The following is a 19,396-nucleotide window of genomic DNA, read 5'->3' as shown; positions in this document are numbered from 1 at the left end:
AACGCTCGTGTGAGAGAAGCCTCACTCTGTAGAACGGATATCTGACTGCATTTTTTTTTAGAAATATACAGAATGGAGTATAAATGATTAAACTGTGGGTGTGGCAGGAAGTAGGATAAAGGTGTCAGTTCCTGTCACACCCACAGGTGTTTTCTTGAGGCAGCTATGGAAGCTGCAAAACTGAGATCCAGTGCAGACCAGACTGTGTCTGTTGCGAATCTGACAGGGAAGGACGCTCCCTAGACACACTGGTTGGGAATAGCGAAAAAGACACTGTGGGTTGTCAACCCAGAAATTGTGTCATCTTCCAGTGAATATGCATTATGTTGATGCTGTAAACCTTTGCTTTGTGGAATAACGCTGGCCGAAGGCAGAGTTTCAAGAAATGCGGTTGTCCAGAGTCTCCCTGAGTGTGTCACCAACCGTCTTAGATGGAGAAAATGGCATATATATATATATACACTACCGTTCAAAAGTTTGGGGTCACATTGAAATGTCCTTATTTTTGAAGGAAAAGCACTGTACTTTTCAATGAAGATAACTTTAAACTAGTCCTAACTTTAAACAAATGCACTCTATACATTGCTAATGTGGTAAATGACTATTCTAGCTGCAAATGCCTGGTTTTTTGTGCAATATCTACAAAGGTGAATAGAGGCCCATTTCCAGCAACTATCACTCCAGTGTTCTAATGGTACAATGTGTTTGCTCATTGGCTCAGAAGGCTAATTGATGATTAGAAAACCCTTGTGCAATCATGTTCACACATCTGAAAACAGTCTAGCTCATTACAGAAGCTACAAAACTGACCTTCCTGTGAGCAGATTGAGTTTCTGGAGCATCACATTTGTGGGGTCAATTAAACGCTCAAAATGGCCAGAAAAAGAGAACTTTCATCTGAAACTCGACAGTCTATTCTTGTTCTTAGAAATGAAGGCTATTCCATGCGAGAAATTGCTAAGAAATTGAAGATTTCCTACAACGGTGTGTACTACTCCCTTCAGAGGACAGCACAAACAGGCTCTAACCAGAGTAGAAAAAGAAGTGGGAGGCCGCGTTGCACAACTAAGCAAGAAGATAAGCACATTAGAGTCTCTAGTTTGAGAAACAGACGCCTCACAGGTACCCAACTGGCATCTTCATTAAATAGTACCCGCAAAACACCAGTGTCAACATCTACAGTGAAGAGGCGGCTGCGGGATTTTGGGCTTCAGGGCAGAGTGGCAAAGAAAAAGCCATATCTGAGACTGGCCAATAAAAGAAAAAGATTAAGATGGGCAAAAGAACACAGACATTGGACAGAGGAAGACTGGAAAAAAGTGTTGTGGACGGATGAATCCAAGTTTGAGGTGTTTGGATCACAAAGAAGAACGTTTGTGAGATGCAGAACAAATGAAAAGATGCTGGAAGAATGCCTGACGCCATCTGTTAAGCATGGTGGAGGTAATGTGATGGTCTGGGGTTGCTTTGGTGCTGGTAAGGTGGGAGATTTGTACAGGGTAAAAGGGATTCTGAATAAGGAAGGCTATCACTCCATTTTGCAACGCCATGCCATACCCAGTGGACAGCGCTTGATTGGAACCAATTTCATCCTACAACAGGACAATGACCCTAAACACACCTCCAAATTGTGCAAGAACTATTTACAGCAGAAGCAGGCAGCTGGTATTCTATCGGTAATGGAGTGGCCAGCGCAGTCACCAGATCTGAACCCCATTGAGCTGTTGTGGGAGCAGCTTGACCGTATGGTACGCCAGAAGTGCCCATCCAACCAATCCAACTTGTGGGAGATGCTTCTAGAAGCGTGGGGTGCAATTTCACAAGCTTACCTCAACAAATTAACAGCTAGAATGTCAAAGGTGTGCAATGCTGTAATTGCTGCAAAAGGAGGATTCTTTGACGAAAGCAAAGTTTGATGTAAAAACAATGTTATTTCAAATACAAATCATTATTTCTAACCTTGTCAATGTCTTGGCTCTATTTTCTATTCATTTCACAACGCATGGTGGTGAATAAGTGTGACTTTTCATGGAAAACACAAAATTGTTTGGGTGACCCCAAACTTTTGAACGGTAGTGTATATTTCCCTAGTAAAATAGGGAAGTTCAGAATCCGAAACCTTGCTTCTGTGTACGCCTCTGTTTTGCCCAATGAGAAACCTGCTTTTGCTCCATCTGAATCCACAGTGTATCCCCCTGACAGCCTAATGACGCCGCTCATTGCCGGAGCCGTCCTAGTTCAGGTGCTCATTAATGGAGAGCAGTATATAAGACAGATGAGCGAATCCCCATTCTTGCAGGTGGGAACTGTTCACCCACCGTGGCGAGGAGTCAGTAATGGACATTTTCCAGGTTAGATCCGGTGATAACTCGCTAACCGCCGACTCCAGACGCTATTATTATTTTTGCTCATTAAAACAAACTGTTTCACTCATTTCCACATTCTCGTTCATAGCGAACCGCTTGAAAAATGTGTATTATTGATGTCCTCCTCCAGCAGACGGCTCCCTGGTAAATGCATAAAATGGACGGCTCATGTTTAAACCATGAGACGACAGAGACGTAATGCTTTTAATGCAGTCAGCCCTGCATAATACCCAGGGCAAAATGACACGGCGAAGTCACATTAGCGCAGAGTAGAGGGGATCGGGCTTTTACACCTCTCTACTTGCAGGTTGATTCATTCCACATACATTCTAGCTACGGTAATCTGCGAACTGGGAACCGGCGCAGTCACGCAACGCTTCTCTAGACGACATGACGACAACCCCTGTCCTTATATCCCCTATTGGGTTATATGGCCATCGTAAACGAAGCCCCATCTATGAGAGCAAGAACGGAGAGACAGAGGCAGATTTTGTGCGGTCCTTCTACAGGGTGGGCCACGGAAAAGTAGCCCGCCACTCTTATGAAGGCAGTCTAAACGAAAATCAATTACAGCGCTGCTTTCCTGTTACCATAGCAGTGTATGAAACGAAAGCTGCGATGTTATTGGTTACTATGGGTGACAAAGACAGATTTTTCTTTTAGACAGTTTTCAAAAGGGTGTGGTGGCTAGGCTACTTTTTCGTGGCCCACCCTGTAGTACAGGATGACTATTCACCAGAAAGGCAGCCATGTAATACCACATTTCCCTTGTTGTAGCCCGTTGCAGAGGGAACGCCTGCTGGCCACAGCTTCCACAGGTAAAGTCTGCCATGGGTTGTTGGACCCAGGACCATAGGCTGGTTTCTACTAAAAATACCGCCACACCTGTCCACAGGTTGGGTACGGTATGGATGCGTAGTACCAATCACCTAAATGGACCAAGGCTGCAATTCGAAATATAACCAGTAGATTCGTGCGGCGCCGTCTCTGGGAAAAAAGGTATACTATATGTTTACTTCTACAGTGTAACCTCCCAGCAGGGAGTCTGTCATGAGAAAGTGTCCTAAAATGTTAAACTTTTAACCCCTTAAGGACCAAGCTGTTTTGTGCCTTAAGGACCAGACACTTTTTAGGGATTTTACCCATGTGGCGGTTTTACTGCCCTATTTTCTTCCTTTAGCTATCAAAATGATTTTTGCTGTATTTTTTTTTTCCGTGACATATAGGGCGCTTTTTAAAATATTTTTTTCACTGACTTTTTTCCCGTTTTTTAGTGTTATTCGGGGTAAAAAGTTAAAAAAAAAAAATGTTTTTTTAACATTTCTAGTTTTTTTTTTTATTAGTATATTTACACTAAAATAGTATGGGAAGTATGGGAACGGGTTCCTCATCTTGTTTTAGACGTTTTGATATATAGTATGTATGGTTTTGGATTACAGGGCACTTATAGCGACGTTTTTGGTTGGCATCAGTTTTGAGTTATTTTCTTTCTTTTGTATGTATTGTTGTTTTATTCTGGAATTTTGTTTTACTGATGTATGTAATTATGTTGTTTACTATCTATGTCCCCCATGATGTCATGTAAGACCTCTGGGGGACATTCATTTTTTTTATTTGACACTTTCCCACTGTAGCTGGGGCATCCATAGGAGCCCCGGTTACAGGGGAAAGCAACCCCTGTAGTGACAGTAGTCACTGGCAGAGCTGGCCAGGGTATAGTAGGACCCTCCAGCTCTGCTGTAGCAAGGAACCTCGGCCGTCACATGACCCCCGGGCTCCCGTAGTGAAAGTTACACTGTACTTTCACTTTCTAATACACAATGCTCATTGAGCGCTGTGTACTTGGGGAAGCAGAAGGCAGAAAGGATTAAATATGCCTCCTGCCTTCTCCTCCGGGTTGTCAGCTGTCACTAATTTTACATACAGCGGTGCTTTAAGCCCAGGACCAGGCACCGTAAATTTACAGTGCCTGGTCCTAAATGGGTTAAAGAATTGAGGACGCAGAGAAGACAGAAGGGGTTTATAAACGCTTCTGTCTTCTTTTTTTGCGGACTACATAATGCTCAATGAGCGCCATGTAGTGAGTAGAGAAAGCTATTTGACCCAGCAATCATGTGATCGCTGACTGTCCCATGGTACAGCAGAGCTGCAGGGTATTAGCAGACCAAGATCAGCTCTATCAGTGTCTATTGTCACACCAGGGGGATGTTTTCCCCTGTAACTGGGGCTCCAATGGATACCCCATTTAAAAGCATAATAAGTGTCCCCTAGATTGGCCCCAATAGTAATAGTGACCCCCACAGTAGCCTCAGTAGTAATACTGTCTCCTATATTGGCCCCAGTAATAATTTGAACCCCACAGTGGCCCCAGTAGTAATAGTGAACCCCGCAGTGACCTTGGTAGTAATAGTGTCCCCTGCATTGGCCCCAGTAATAATAATAACCCCACAGTAGTAATATATTCCCCTATATTAGCCCCAGTAATAATATTAACCGCACAGTGGCCTCAGTAGTAATACATTCCCCTACATTAGCTCCAGTAATAATATTAACCCCACAGTGGGCTCAGTAGTGATAGTATCCCCTATATTAGCCCCAGTGATATTAACCGCACAGTGGCCTCAGTAGTAATACATTCCCCTATATTAGCCCCAGTAATAATATTAACCGCACAGTGGCCTCAGTAGTAATACATTCCCCTACATTAGCCCAGTAATAATATTAACCCCACAGTGGGCTCAGTAGTAATAGTATCCCCTATATTAGCCCCAGTGATATTAACCGCACAGTGGCCTCAGTAGTAATACATTCCCCTATATTAGCCCCAGTAATAATATTAACCCCACAGTGGCCTCAATAGTAATAGTATCCCCTATATTGGCCCCAGTAATAATAGTGACTACCCCCAACCCCCGAGTGGCCTCAGTAGTAATATTCTCTCCAGTAGTAATATTGGCCCCAGTAGTAATAATGACTCCACAGGAGAGGTCAAGGGAGAAGGATCCCAGGTGCACACACTGCTGGCAGTATGTGCCCCCGTAACAGCACCACTGAGTGATTAGGGCAGCACCCCTGCCTGCCATAGGTCCGCCACCACGAACATAGGGTATAGCGTTATCAAAATTTAATCTTAACATTTTATTTTACTTTTAATGAAGAAATCTTCTCTGTGTCCCCCGAGATCAGCCGTGGCCCCCCATCTTTAGGACGGTTCTGTGTCTGGCGGTAAAACAAATGGCGGCAGCAGGAGCCTCCGCACTCCGCCGCAAGGAGAAAAAGCCTTCGTAGTGTAAGAACATAGCCGTGTGTTTGAATATATTTATTTTCTCAGCGACATACAAATGATTCCATGTATATACAGATATCTTTATCCATCCGTGTGTTTCTTACAGGATCACTCGGGTCGTCTCAGTTCTACAATACAAAATCTAACTTTTTGATATATTACATTTGAAGTAAAACAAAGGTGAATAAATTAATAATTTAGCACGCGGCCCCCTTAACATCGTGGTATTTACAAGCCAGACACATAGAATTTCACCGTTTTTACATAGAAGTTGACGACATTAATTGGTCCTATTCAGTATTTCCTGCAGTAACATTGCACTATATTGACGCTGAGGTGCTGCATACCGTGGACGAGTCTCAGACAACCTAGTAAACTATAGAAGCCGGTAGCGCTTCCCCTGGTCCCGGTGTGCAGGCGCTGGCAGTGGGACAGAGCCTCTCATCTTCTTATGTTTTCATTGCTTGTATTTGATCTGTCAAAAGGTAAAAAGAATTATAAATGAGACATAAGTATATATTATAATCCGGTTGGCGTCTCGGGTTTGTGTGCCCCCAGGGACACATCTAAATGCGGCAAACTTATCTTCGAATGGTTTGTATATCAACAAATTCCTTGGCCTGATAGGGTCACATTTAGATTAAAAGCCCCCAGCAATGGCCCAACTAAAACACACCATTGTATCCCGAACCACTCCTGCTAATAGAGGGCACCTATAGAGAAAGACAGCAGCTCTCTAGAAAGCAGCAACTCACAGGAGGTCCTTCAACAGATATTTGCAGAGGGAGCATATATGTGGAAACTGGACATATAGAGGAGCTGTCAAAGTTGGGCATGTTAGATGACGGGGTTTGTCAAAGTTGGGCATGTTAGATGACGGGGTTTGTCAAAGTTGGGCATGTTAGATGACGGGGTTTGTCAAAGTTGGGCATGTTAGATGACGGGGTTTGTCAAAGTTAAGCATGTTAGATGATGGGATTTGTCAAAGCTTGGCATGTAGATGAGATGAAAACAGAGAAGAGGAGGTTGACAAAGGTAGACACATGGATGAGGGGGTTGTTCAAGGTGGAAATGTAGATGATGTGGTTGGCAAAGCTGGACATGTAATTGAGGGGGTTGTCAAAGCCTGACATGCAAATGAAAATGGTCATCAAACATGAAAACAGAGAAGACTGGGTTGTCCAAGGTGAAAATATAGATGATGGGGCGGTCAAAGCTGGACATGTAAATGAGGGAATTATAATAAATGGAAATAGATGAAAGGGTTGTCAAAGTTGGAAAATAGCGAAGAGGCGGTTGGTTGTCCAAGGTGGAAATGTAGCCAATGGGGTTGTCCATAGTGGAAATGTAGATGATGAGGTTATGCAAGGTGGAAACATAGGTGAAACGATTGTCAAAGAGAGAAATGTAGATGACGGGGGTTGCCATAAATGGAAAATAAAGAAGAGGGGGTTGGTTGTCAAAGGTGGAAATGTGGATGATGAGGTTGTGCAAGGTGGAAAAGCAGATGATGGGTTTGTCAAAGCTGAACATGTAGATGAGAGGGTTGTCAAAGATGAACACGGAAACAATGGGGTTGTCAAAACTTGACACGTAGATGAAAGTGTTGTCAAAGATGGACACGTAGATGATGGGATTATCCAAACTGGACACAAATTGGGGAGTCATCAAAGCTGGACATGTCAACTGACCCTGCATGACCCAATGTTATAGCCTGAGCCAACAATCTCAAAGAATATCCATGAGAAGCTATTTCTTGGCAATAAAATAACCTGCTTTGTCGAAAATGTTCTCTCAACCCCCAGAAAGGGCCATTTTGCCCTTTGTAGGCTCCATGGTTAGAATATATTTACAGGGCTGAAGACCTAAGCAAACATAAATATTATTCAGCAGCAAATCCGATAACCCGACTCATTGCGGGTCCTGGATGTCCGCTGTACGACGTGGCTATGGAGGTACAAAATGCCACTCTTAACCCTTTGCAATCCAATTTTGGATTCAGGGTTTCCTAGGGGTTTTTCTCTTTCTGCCATTATACAATGGCGCCACCTGCTGGCTAGAGCCAGTACTGCGGTATGGGACATGCTGGAGAGGCCCCCGACAACAGAGCGGCCAGTATTATACAATAAGAATACCCTGCCGGACGTCTTCCGACATCAGAAGCTGTACAGCCTTCAATCAGAATGTCTTTAGACGTCAGACAGTGGATTGGAAATGGTTAATATGGAAATGGTTAATATGCTGTGATACCAATATGTCTTCTAGCTGAAACCGCCACATTTGAAGAATGCGAATTGGGGACGGGCGCTTGTCGAGACAAGAATATAGCTAGTGTCATGTGATGCTATACTAGGTTACATGAATGGCGCATTTGGTTATGTGGATTGACACAATCTCCTGATCAATAACCTCATTAATAGAAAGCCAAAGCCTTGTCGTTACTTTATGGAACTTCGGACAGTTACAAGAGTCACTTTACAGTGCGACGATCATGGCTGCACATGAACCAGGATGCATCCTACCAAAAGTAATTGGGCAACTGGGCAAGAATCAAAAGTAGTCCTTATTTCCATATGTTAGTGGGGCTGCTTTGGCCCTGATCACATTGAATACTCTCCATGGTATCCGGTCTACCAATGTCTGCTATACCTCAGCTGGTATTTCCCTCAATTCATCCTGTAAACGTCTGTCTTCTCTCAAAAAAGACAGACACAGTCCATATTTCCTGATCCGACATTCCCGTTCATCCAAAAGATGTTCAGTAGGGTTCAGGTCAGGACTAATTAACAAATTGCCCACCACCTGGACCGTTCCGCTCAAACTGTTAGGAGTTGTTGGGACTAGTGGATGCATGAGGGCAAGCATACAAGATGACTGGGAGTAGAACGCCAACCACAGATAACCAGTGGAGAGAATTATCTGATCATCCGACAAGCACCAGCAGCTCCAACTGTTTCGTTGGCAGTCATCCAGAGACCGGTGGCGCCATTATTACACCCCTGTGTCTGTCGGAACCATTTCTCGGCCCTTGGTTGAAGGACATTTAGTTTCACAACGTCTGTTATGTATACGGCCTTTGACACACATCCACCATTGCTTCTGTTTGCAGTTGTGTCGTAAACTACGAAACTGGACTGCTGCGGAGTGGAACCGGGTTGTCTTCAGCGATTAATTCAAGTTTAGTTCGGGCGTTGACGATGGCCGTGTTCGTGTCTGGAGACCTTGTTGTGAGCGCCTAAATCCTGTCTTTGCTGTGGAGTAGCACACTGCCCCCTACTGGTGTGATGGTCTGGGGGGCCATCGCATCTGACAGTCGGTCCCCCCTAGTAGTGGTACGAGGGACAATGACAGCTCAGCGATATGTTCAGGACATCCTGCAGCCACATGTGTTCCTCTCATGGCGGCTTCCAAGAGGCAGCAGGATAATGCTCGGCCGCACACACAAGTCACAGGAGCCCCCACAACACTGTCACACTTCCATGGCTGCCCGGTCACCAGATGTATCGCTAATAGAACATTTATGGGACCATCTGGGGCGCCAACTTCTACAGCCTATGGGTTTGCACAATATAGAGGCTGAGTTACAGCAAATGTGGACTGAAATGCCATAGGATATAATCCGGAACCTGTATGCTTCCATGCCCGCCCATATCACATCTTGTATCCAAGCTAGAGGCAGTACAACAGGGTACTAGAGCCTCCATGCCCGCCCATATCACATCTTGTATCCAAGCTAGAGGCAGTACAACAGGGTACTAGAGCCTCCATGCCCGCCCATATCACATCTTGTATCCAAGCTAGAGGCAGTACAACAGGGTACTAGAGCCTCCATGCCCGCCCATATCACATCTTGTATCCAAGCTAGAGGCAGTACAACAGGGTACTAGAGCCTCCATGCCCCCCGTATCACATCTTGTATCCAAGCTAGAGGCGGTACAACAGGGTACTAGAGCCTTCATGCCCGCCCGTATCACATCTTGTATCCAAGCTAGAGGCAGTACAACAGGGTACTAGAGCCTTCATGCCCGCCTGTATCACATTTTGTATGCAAGCTAGAGGCAGTACAACAGGGTACTAGAGCCTCCATGCCCGCCTGTATCACATTTTGTATGCAAGCTAGAGGCAGTACAACAGGGTACTAGAGCCTCCATGCCTGCCCGTATCACATCTTGTATCCAAGCTAGTGGCAGTACAACAGGGTACTAAAGCCTCCATGCCCACCTGTATCACATTATCACATCTTGTATCCAAGCTAGTGGCAGTACAACAGGGTACTAGAGCCTCCATGCCTGCCCATATCACATCTTGTATCCAAACTAGAGGCAGTACAACAGGGTACTGGAGTCTCCATGCCCGCCTGTATCACATTTTGTATCCAAGCTAGAGGTGGTACAACATGGTACTAGAGCCTCCATACCCGCCCGTATTATATCTTGTATCCAAGCTAGAGGTGGTACAACAGGGTACTAGAGCCTCCATGCCCACCCGTATTACATCTTGTATCCAAGAAAGAGGCAGTACAACAGGGTACTAGAGCCTCCATGCCCGCCTGTATCACATCTTGTATCCAAGCTAGAGCTGGTACAACAGGGTACTAGAGCCTCCATGCCCCCTGTATCACATCTTGTATCCAAGCTAGAGGCGGAACAACAGGGTACTAGAGCCTCCATGCCCCCTGTATCACATCTTGTATCCAAGCTAGAGGCGGTACAACAGGGTACTAGAGCCTCCATGCCTGCCTGTATTACATCTTGTATCCAAGCTAGAGGTGGTACAACAGGGTACTAGAGCCTCCATGCCCGCCTGTATCACATCTTGTATCCAAGCTAGAGGCGGTACAACAGGGTACTAGAGCCTCCCTACAAGGGGTCAGTTTTCCACAATAAATCCCCCTTTCGCTCTGATACTGTAATCACTTATATCCAAGTTACTATCACACAGAGAAAGTTTGATTAGATTCCGACAACTTCTAGGGGACGGATATGTCTGACAATGAGTATGTGTATATACACACACACACACACACACACACATACATACACTCTTTCTAGGGGAGGGCTCGTTCTGACAATGAGTGTATATAGACACCCCATTGTTGTGTGGCTCCAGCACTATGATCTCTCCTATATATAACTTGGAGGTACTAAGTCCTGGCTTTTCCACGTGTCACGCATCCCACCAGTTTGTTTCCACCACGTAACCCGCCAGGACATCTAGCTATCTGGATGAGGGCAGTTAATGGATTCGGGTTCTCCTGTTACAGAGGATCCGGGACGTCTGGACTCGATGCAACGTACAATGTTAGAAAAACAACATTCCTTGGCTCCAGCCGAAGGTCTTAATTGTGACAAAAATGTCCGGCTGCTGTCAGATGTAAGGACAACACTCTGCAGCCGCGTAGGGATTTATGGAAACACTTCACCGGGGCTGCGCTGCCAGCACGGATCACCCAGCAACTACCCTGGAGGGGATGGGGTTAAACGCAAGCAAAACAACAGCAGAGTGGAACTAAAGAGCCCAGGATGCCACGATCAGAGGTCATTATATGTCATTATCCCGGCACAAGTGTTCATGGTCCTCTGATTTTCTTTTGCACCAATTTAACCCTTTCAAGGACCGCGCCCGAACGCATTATAGCCAATGGTTATTCGCACAGACTGACGGCTTGTGTGAAAATGTCCAGCATGTCCTATTGTGGTTCATGTCGTGGACCTGAACTGACCATGCACGGTCCCCTGCCCGCAGGTATAAGGCAGCACACGGATGGGGTGTCCCTGTGTTGTCTGATGCGAGCTGAACCCAAGAATCTCAGGAGCATCTTGTATACGCCATTGTGATGGGGCCTCAAGTCATGAAAAACCTGTTAGGGAGGATTCCCCTGATTGCTGTCCCTCTAATAGAGTGTAAGGGGCAACCAGGTATATGGAATTATATCATAAAGAGTCTCTTCACACGTGGCGGACTCGCTGCGGATTAGCGCTGCCTTTCTTTCACTGTTGCACCCCGGCCACTTGCTGTGCAGCTCCATTTAACCCTTTGCAATCCAATTTTGGATTCAGAGTTTCCTAGGGGGCTTTTTTTCTTTCAGCCATTATACAATGGCGCCATCTGCTGGCTAGAGCCAGTACTGCAGTATGGGACATGCTGAAGAGGCCCCCTGACAACAGAGCGGCTGGTAATATACAGTAAGAATACCCTGCCGGACATCTTCCGACATTAGAGCTGTACAGACTTCAATCAGAATGTCTGAAGACGTCAGACAGTGGATTGGAAAGGGTTAAGGGCCGGAGAGTTGACCAAATAGTCGCTCAAACGCGTAATTATAGGCAACTGTCGGCCCGTTTAAACACTGGACCGGACACCTGAGCAAGAATCAATTACTTGTCGAAGTTGCCCGGTTTTCAGCACACCTCAAAACTGAGCAACTGTTGGCCCATGTAAACAGGCAGTCGTTCCTCTATGGATGACTGCCTATTTACTCTGAACGGAGGTGTGCGGCTAGAAGAGATCTCCAGGAGGGATAATCTTCAGGACAACTGGTGGGTGCCCAGGTAAAACTACACAGCCGGGTAGTCCTTGTACAGGGCAAATTTAAAAGGGACACAACAGTAAACCAGCCAGTCTACTGTTCGGATCACTGGTGGTCACAGAGCTCTGCCCCCCCCCCCCCCCAAAGTGATGGCGGATCCCAGCGATGCTCAATCACTTTATAAGATGGGACTATCCCCTTAAAATTATGAACTTGAAATTGGGATTGTCCAATCAATTGTAAGAACTTTCTCCCCTATAATATAAAGTCCTCCCGCGCAGAAAACCATAAAACGGGTCAATAGGGGGGCTGCCACCAAAACGATCAGATGATCAGGATTTCAGATTCTGCAGGGAAATGTTCCTGTTTGCTGCTGATTTCTTGCACAAGGGAAACCTAATATTAAACGCACACATTTCAATCCATGGGCGCCCATGGTAAACGATGGATGGGCAGGTATGACAGGATCAAAAATTGTTGCCGGTTAGTGGCTGTCTGATCAGCCGCAGAGCGCGGTGTCACAAGCGGGCACCCCCCTAGTATAACAGCCATACAACTTCTAGAATGGCATACAACTTACAGCAATGTACAGCGGAGATGTACGGCTCTGCATCTCACTGTAACCCCCCCCCCCCCATGTACGGCTCTGCATCTCACAGTATCCCCCCCCCCCATGGACGGCTCTGCATCTCACTGTATCCCCTGGATGGCTCTGCATCTCATTGTATCCCCCCCCCCCCCCTCCGGACAGCTCTGCATCTCATTGTATCCCCCCCCCTTCCCCCACGGACGGTTCTGCATCTCATTGTATCCCCCCCGGACGGCTCTGCATCTCATTGTATCCCCCCCGGACGGCTCTGCATCTCATTGTATCCCCCCCCTCCGGACAGCTTTGCATCTCATTGTATCCCCCCCCGGACAGCTCTGCATCTCATTGTATCCCCCCCGGACGGCTCTGCATCTCATTGTATCCCCCCCGGACGGCTCTGCATCTCATTGCATCCCCCCCGGACGGCTCTGCATCTCATTGTCCCCCCCTCTCCCCCTGGGTGGCTCTGCATCTCATTATACCCCTCCCCCCCCCCTGGACAGCTCTGCATCTCATTGTATCGCCCCCCCCCCCCCCCCCGGACAGGTCTGCATCTCATTGTATCCCCCCGGACGGCTCTGCATCTCATTGTATGCCCCCCCCAGACGGCTCTGCATCTCATTGTATGCCCCCCCAGACGGCTCTGCATCTCATTGTATGCCCCCCCAGACGGCTCTGCATCTCATTGTATGCCCCCCCAGACGGCTCTGCATCTCATTGTATGCCCCCCCAGACGGCTCTGCATCTCATTGTATGCCCCCCCAGACGGCTCTGCATCTCATTGTATGCCCCCCCAAACGGCTCTGCATCTCATTGTATACCCCACGGACGGCTCTGCATCTCATTGTATACCCCACGGACGACTCTGCATCTCATTGTATGCCCCCCGGACGGTTCTGCATCTCATTGCATGCCCCCCGGACGGCTCTGCATCTCATTGTATGCCCCCGGACGGCTCTGCATCTCATTGTATGCCCCCCTGACGGCTCTGCATCTCATTGTATGCCCCCCGGACGGCTCTGCATCTCATTGTATGCCCCCCGGACGGCTCTGCATCTCATTGTATGCCCCCCCCCCGACGGCTCTGCATCTCATTGTATGCCCCCCCCGACGGCTCTGCATCTCATTGTATCCCCCAGACGGCTCTGCATCTCATTGTATCCCCCCCCCCAGACGGCTCTGCATCTCATTGTATCCCCCCCCCAGACGGCTCTGCATCTCATTGTATCCCCCCCAGACAGCTCTGCATCTCATTGTATCCCCCCCAGACGGCTCTGCATCTCATTGTATCCCCCCCAGACGGCTCTGCATCTCATTGTATCCCCCCCAGACGGCTCTGCATCTCATTGTATCCCCCAGACGGCTCTGCATCTCATTGTATCCCCCCCAGACGGCTCTGCATCTCATTGTATCCCTCCCCAGACGGCTCTGCATCTCATTGTATCCCCCCCCCGATGGCTCTGCATCTCATTGTATCCCCCCCAGATGGCTCTGCATCTCAATGTATCCCTCCCAGACGGCTCTGCATCTCATTGTACCCCCCCCCAGACGGCTCTGCAACTCATTGTATCCACCCAGACGGCTCTGCATCTCATTGTATCCCCCCCAGATGGCTCTGCATCTCAATGTATCCCCCCCAGACGGCTCTGCATCTCATTGTACCCCCCCCCAGACGGCTCTGCATCTCATTGTACCCCCCCAGACGGCTCTGCATCTCATTGTACCCCCCCCAGACGGCTCTGCATCTCATTGTATCCCCCCAGACGGCTCTGCATCTCATTGTATCCCCCCCAGACGGCTCTGCATCTCATTGTATCCCCCACAGACGGCTCTGCATCTCATTGTATCCCCCCGGACGGCTCTGCATCTCATTGTATCCCCCCAGACGGCTCTGCATCTCATTGTATCCCCCCTGGAGGGCTCTGCATTTGATCATACCCCCCAGACGGCTCTGCATTTGATCATATCCCCCGGACGGCTCTGCATCTCATTGTATCCCCTCGGACATCTCTTCATTGTACGCTCAGCACAATCCACCAACCTACAGAAGTGCAGATGAGGGAACGGACCGCCGCGGCTCTACGTGTTTATGAACTGTAAATCAACTCTGACATCTAGTGGCCATTGTCTGCGGTGCTAAAGTAATAGCAGCCATCAAAGTTGCCCCAAGGAACGGAGGCGGCAGACTATATCTAACGGTATGGCTTTAGATGCGAATATAATACTTTTATACCTCTACTCATATCCTATCTATACCAAATCCCTCCCTGAATCGAGATGAAGACCCAATTATTACACGCAAACTTAATAAATGGGCAAAAACTATCATGGTTATATTTAAAGCGGCTTTTACATTAAATACAGTTATCCTCTGACTACAGGATAGGAGATGTCTGATCACTGGGGGTCTAACTGCTTGGAACCCCCAACAATCCTGACACCCTGAATGTCCCATAGTGTGGCGGTGCGCATGAACGACCACCGCTTTATTCCTTTATTGGGACAGAGATTGCGAAGAGCATCAATCTCCCTCCATCCAACAGAAGTGAATGGAGCAGTGGTCACACATGCGTACCACGACTCTATTCACATAGGGCATACAGGAGGAAGGGGCAAAGATCTCAGGTTCATTGGGGTCCCAGTGGTCAGACCCCCAGCAGTCAGACATTCATGCCCTATACCATGGAAAACCCCTTTAAGAAGCAGTGATGACACTATAGCATGTTGTATGATCACATGATCTTGTAGCCTGTTCTTGATCAACTGAATGGGACCCTCTCTATGACGTCCATATGTCCCAAAAGGGTATATGAATCGGGGTTGTTTTTAACCCCTTCTGTTTCAGGACAAAATTCTGCCCCAGGACCGGACGGGCGTATATTACCTGCACTTGTTCTTATCTGCCATCCCTCCAATCTGCTGGTCCCAGGCTCCATTTTAAAACATCCAAGATGGCTGACACAATCTTCAGACTACCTAATCCTCCATAGTGCCCTGGACCAGTGTTAGACTACCAGTGCACCCTACCTGCTCACTGATTGGCCAGAGCTGTTCATATGATCAGCACTGGCCAATGAGAAAGCAACTCACAGTGTGCATTAGGTAGTTAGAAAATTGCCGCAGCCATATTGGACAACCAAAAATGGGGCCCAGAATCATCAGATTGGAGAGGTGGCAGAGAAGAACAAGTGCAGGTAATATACCCCTTCCCCTAAAAGAGAATTTCACATCTGACTGCCTGAAAAATGCCACGATTCACAATCAGAGAAGGATTATTATGGTCCTTTTACATGGGCGGACTATCGGCCCTTATGAAGTAGGATACAACTAGCGCCGATCAACTAAGTTTCATTCGGCCCTTGTTAGATTGGACCAAGAACTCAGTCAGTCTAAAAGAACCATTAGGGAGTCATAAGGGAGCAACGGGAGAGCAAGAGGGCCAAATGCTGTTCTTGCACAGTGGCTCTCTGCTATCCATGTCTGCCCGCTATCAAAAGCCTTCCATATCATTAATGCTCTTGGTTTCTATATATTTTACGAGCCGTCTTACAATCTCCCATAGTTCCTCCAGATGTAGTATAAGTGACACGCTGATGAGTCGAGTCTATTGAGTGACAGCGCAGCTCCGCCAATGGAACCGCCGGCGGCTTCCAGCTAAAGACTGGGAATTACTGCCGAGACGTGAGCGGGAATAATTTATAGCTGATTCCTACGGTACGGATATATTTATGGAGTGTAGATGTAGAAGGAGGTAAGCTTCTGCTGCAGATATTATACAGCAGGTATACTGGAGGACACATAATATATATATATATACACACACACCCCCATGATAACAGGCGGATATAGGACTATTGGAGGTGAATTACAAATGATACAAATGACAAACGATGACACTAATATGGAAATCTGTATGATAATGAACATACAAAATAGTGTTTGCAGTGCAGATATCTATATGCGCCCCCATGATATGTGGTCACTGGCGCCGAGTAAGGTGGTAAATGAGCTGTCGTGGCCGGCGCAGAAACACATTATCAGCTCCAGACGAGACTGAAGGCAATAAAAATAAAACCGAATAAGCAAATGAAATGCAGATGTACTCACTGCGTGATTTGGTCTGATAGCAGGAGAAATGGAAATAATAATATGAAAGGATGGCAGGCATAAACGAAGGTGACAGGAGAATAGCGGTGATGAGCCGAGACACCGGCACTTACCCTGCAGCCAATCCACCCCTTGCTGGAGACCCTCGCCCTTCAGGCCGTCGCTCGCGCTGGAAAACACAGGAATACAGTCAATAGGATGGACTATATATAACGGACCATGACGGAAGAGAGCGGCGGATATATACATCAACATCTAGTCCTCATACGCCCCATGTGCCGTGATGGGGATGCCCCCCATACCTTCAGTAACCTGCACCGTTCGCTTGGCTTACTGTAGGTTGTTTCAATACGTGTTGTGATTAGCGGCGATCAGATCCTTCCTTCCAATTGGGTAAACATTTATTAAAGGGACAGCATCCTTGGTAAATTGCTGATTTTGCTTGAAAGTGGTGGCCACATATTTCCTCCCAGACATTGAATGGCCATCCGTGTAATCCAAGAACAGCTGGAGTCCGTCCGAAGGGGAACGACTCCTAGAGGGCAGCTCTTTGTTCTGGCTCATAAGGGGGGTTCTCAATGATGTACATAATAGGAGTTGTGGCATAATGCCCAACCCCTCCCAGAATATGGGGCCGATGTAAACAGCTGATCCCCCCCCCCCCCCAATTATTACTCTCGGCACTTCTGGCAATCAGGTCAACTTTGCCAGGGGAGGCTGAAACCAGCTACACATTACCTCTGTAATACCAGGCCAGTAGAAGGTCCTTTTTACTGAGCATGTCTCCATTCTGGGTCATAGAGGAGGAGTCTAAATGGGGGAACCCACTCTATGATGTTCATATGCCTTAACTGGTTATCTTCTTGGCATGACCCCTTTAAAAGGGACGCTTTCAGCACTTTGAGTCCCATAAACTAAGCTATGGGGCTTAAAGGTGAGTTATTGGGGAGTCCAAGGAAGTACGTTTTATACTCATCGGGCGCCCCTTTTAGCGCTAAAGATGAATGGGAGATGTGCTCGCTGACTTCACAACGCAATATGAAACACAGCTACCTGGACTCTTCGTTCCCTCACCTTTGACCGCCATAACATTGTTTATGGGGCTCAGAGGTGATGCCAGTGTCCCTTTGAAGGGATTTTCCAGGCCACCAACAAAATGGCCACTGTCCAGGCAGCCTGTGAAAACCTGCCTTAGGACGGGTGAGCGCATCTCTTCACCAGAGGGGCAAGGGTTGGGCATAAAGCCATAGCCAATTCCTGCCCGGCTTACCATTCAGCCTAACAGGTCTGACTCAGACTCCACCTTCACCCGTATTAGGACAGCTTTCCACAGTCGGCATGTATGGTGGCCATTGTGTTCAATTCCTTCCCTTTAAAGGTTGCCTTTATGAGAATAACCCTTTAATTCAAAAACTATTCCTACTTAATTCTGGTTTTAATACGTCTATATGACACACTGGTGAAAGTCTTCATTCTGGAGTCTACAGGGACTGATACCTGGAACACATCTACTGGCAAGTACAGCAAGCGTCTTGTCGCCAGTGATGACCACATGCAACGTGTATCTGTAACCCCTACCTGCGCCCCATAGAGCCCCGCCATCTGCAAAGTCTGCTAACACCCGCAGTTTTTAGCTTTCCCCGCTGCACTCTTGGCTGCGCCCCGGCTCTCTGTCTTGGGTTTCCGTCTTACATGCAGAAAATAGCATTAAAATGGAAACCAGGACAAAACCACCGGCGTTAATGTGTGAAATGGAGAGCACTTTGGCCTCCGTGCCCATCGGTCTCTGTCTGGATGGAAAGGAATTGTCTTCTTCACTTTCCATCCTTCTAAAAAGACTAACAGGGATGGAAACCTTGCCAAACGGAGACCAAAGTAGTTTCCATTTCCCGCATTAGAGCCGGTGGTTTTGCATTGATTTCCCATGTGAGATGGAGAGCAGGGGTGCAGCTGACACTGCAGGGTGGAAGAAGCGTCACCAAGGGTGCGTCACATAGTGGATTGGGTGCGGAAATCTGCTGCAGTTCTGGGTCAAAATCCAATACGTCTAAACACGCCCTAAGAGTATGACCACATGGCGGATCCCACCACGGAATTTGCTTGTAAAACCGCAGCAGAAATCTGTCACGGATTTTGCCACAAATCCACGTGCAAATTTAGCCCCAACAGTGGGGGGGGGGGGGGGGGAATTAAAAATCGGGGTGCGGAATTCCGATGTGATTCTGCACGAATCCACCTGAAGTGTTACTTCTTCATGGCAATGCATACAGAAGTGTGTTGGAATCCCGCACGCAGGTTTTACCTAAAAACAGGGCTAGATCCACGTGCGGATCTGCGCCAAAAACCACAGCAGAATAGCGGTGGGTTTCTAGACAGATTCTGCAGCAAATCTGCTGTGTAAATTTACCCATAAGGTCCTTCACACATCGTGGACTTTGGTGTGCTGGAGTTTTTGGCGCAGATTTGCACCAAAATTGCAGGTTTTGACTCAGCTTTTGGTGCAAAAAAGGAGTGAATTT

The 19,396-nt window shown here is 47.4% G+C and overlaps 1 protein-coding gene across 1 annotated transcript in view; it reads right to left on the bottom strand.

Annotated features, from left to right (window-relative positions):
* Window positions 1–5,670: 5,670 nt before the first annotated feature.
* Window positions 5,671–19,396, bottom strand: part of ARL6 (ADP ribosylation factor like GTPase 6) — a 66,639-nt gene continuing 52,913 nt past the window's right edge. The window contains exons 7-8 of the mRNA XM_066599156.1: window positions 16,991–17,046; window positions 5,671–6,127 (exon numbers count right to left, since the gene is read on the bottom strand). Of these exons, the coding sequence (XP_066455253.1) occupies window positions 6,102–6,127; window positions 16,991–17,046 (82 nt within the window). The 3' untranslated portion in view covers window positions 5,671–6,101. The remainder of the gene's footprint in view (window positions 6,128–16,990; window positions 17,047–19,396) is intronic.

Source organism: Eleutherodactylus coqui, chromosome 4 (assembly GCF_035609145.1).
Source record: "Eleutherodactylus coqui strain aEleCoq1 chromosome 4, aEleCoq1.hap1, whole genome shotgun sequence".
Lineage (NCBI taxonomy): Eukaryota > Metazoa > Chordata > Amphibia > Anura > Eleutherodactylidae > Eleutherodactylus > Eleutherodactylus coqui.
The sequence above is the reverse complement of the archived record's forward strand: the minus strand, read 5'-3'. Positions and strand labels throughout refer to the sequence as shown.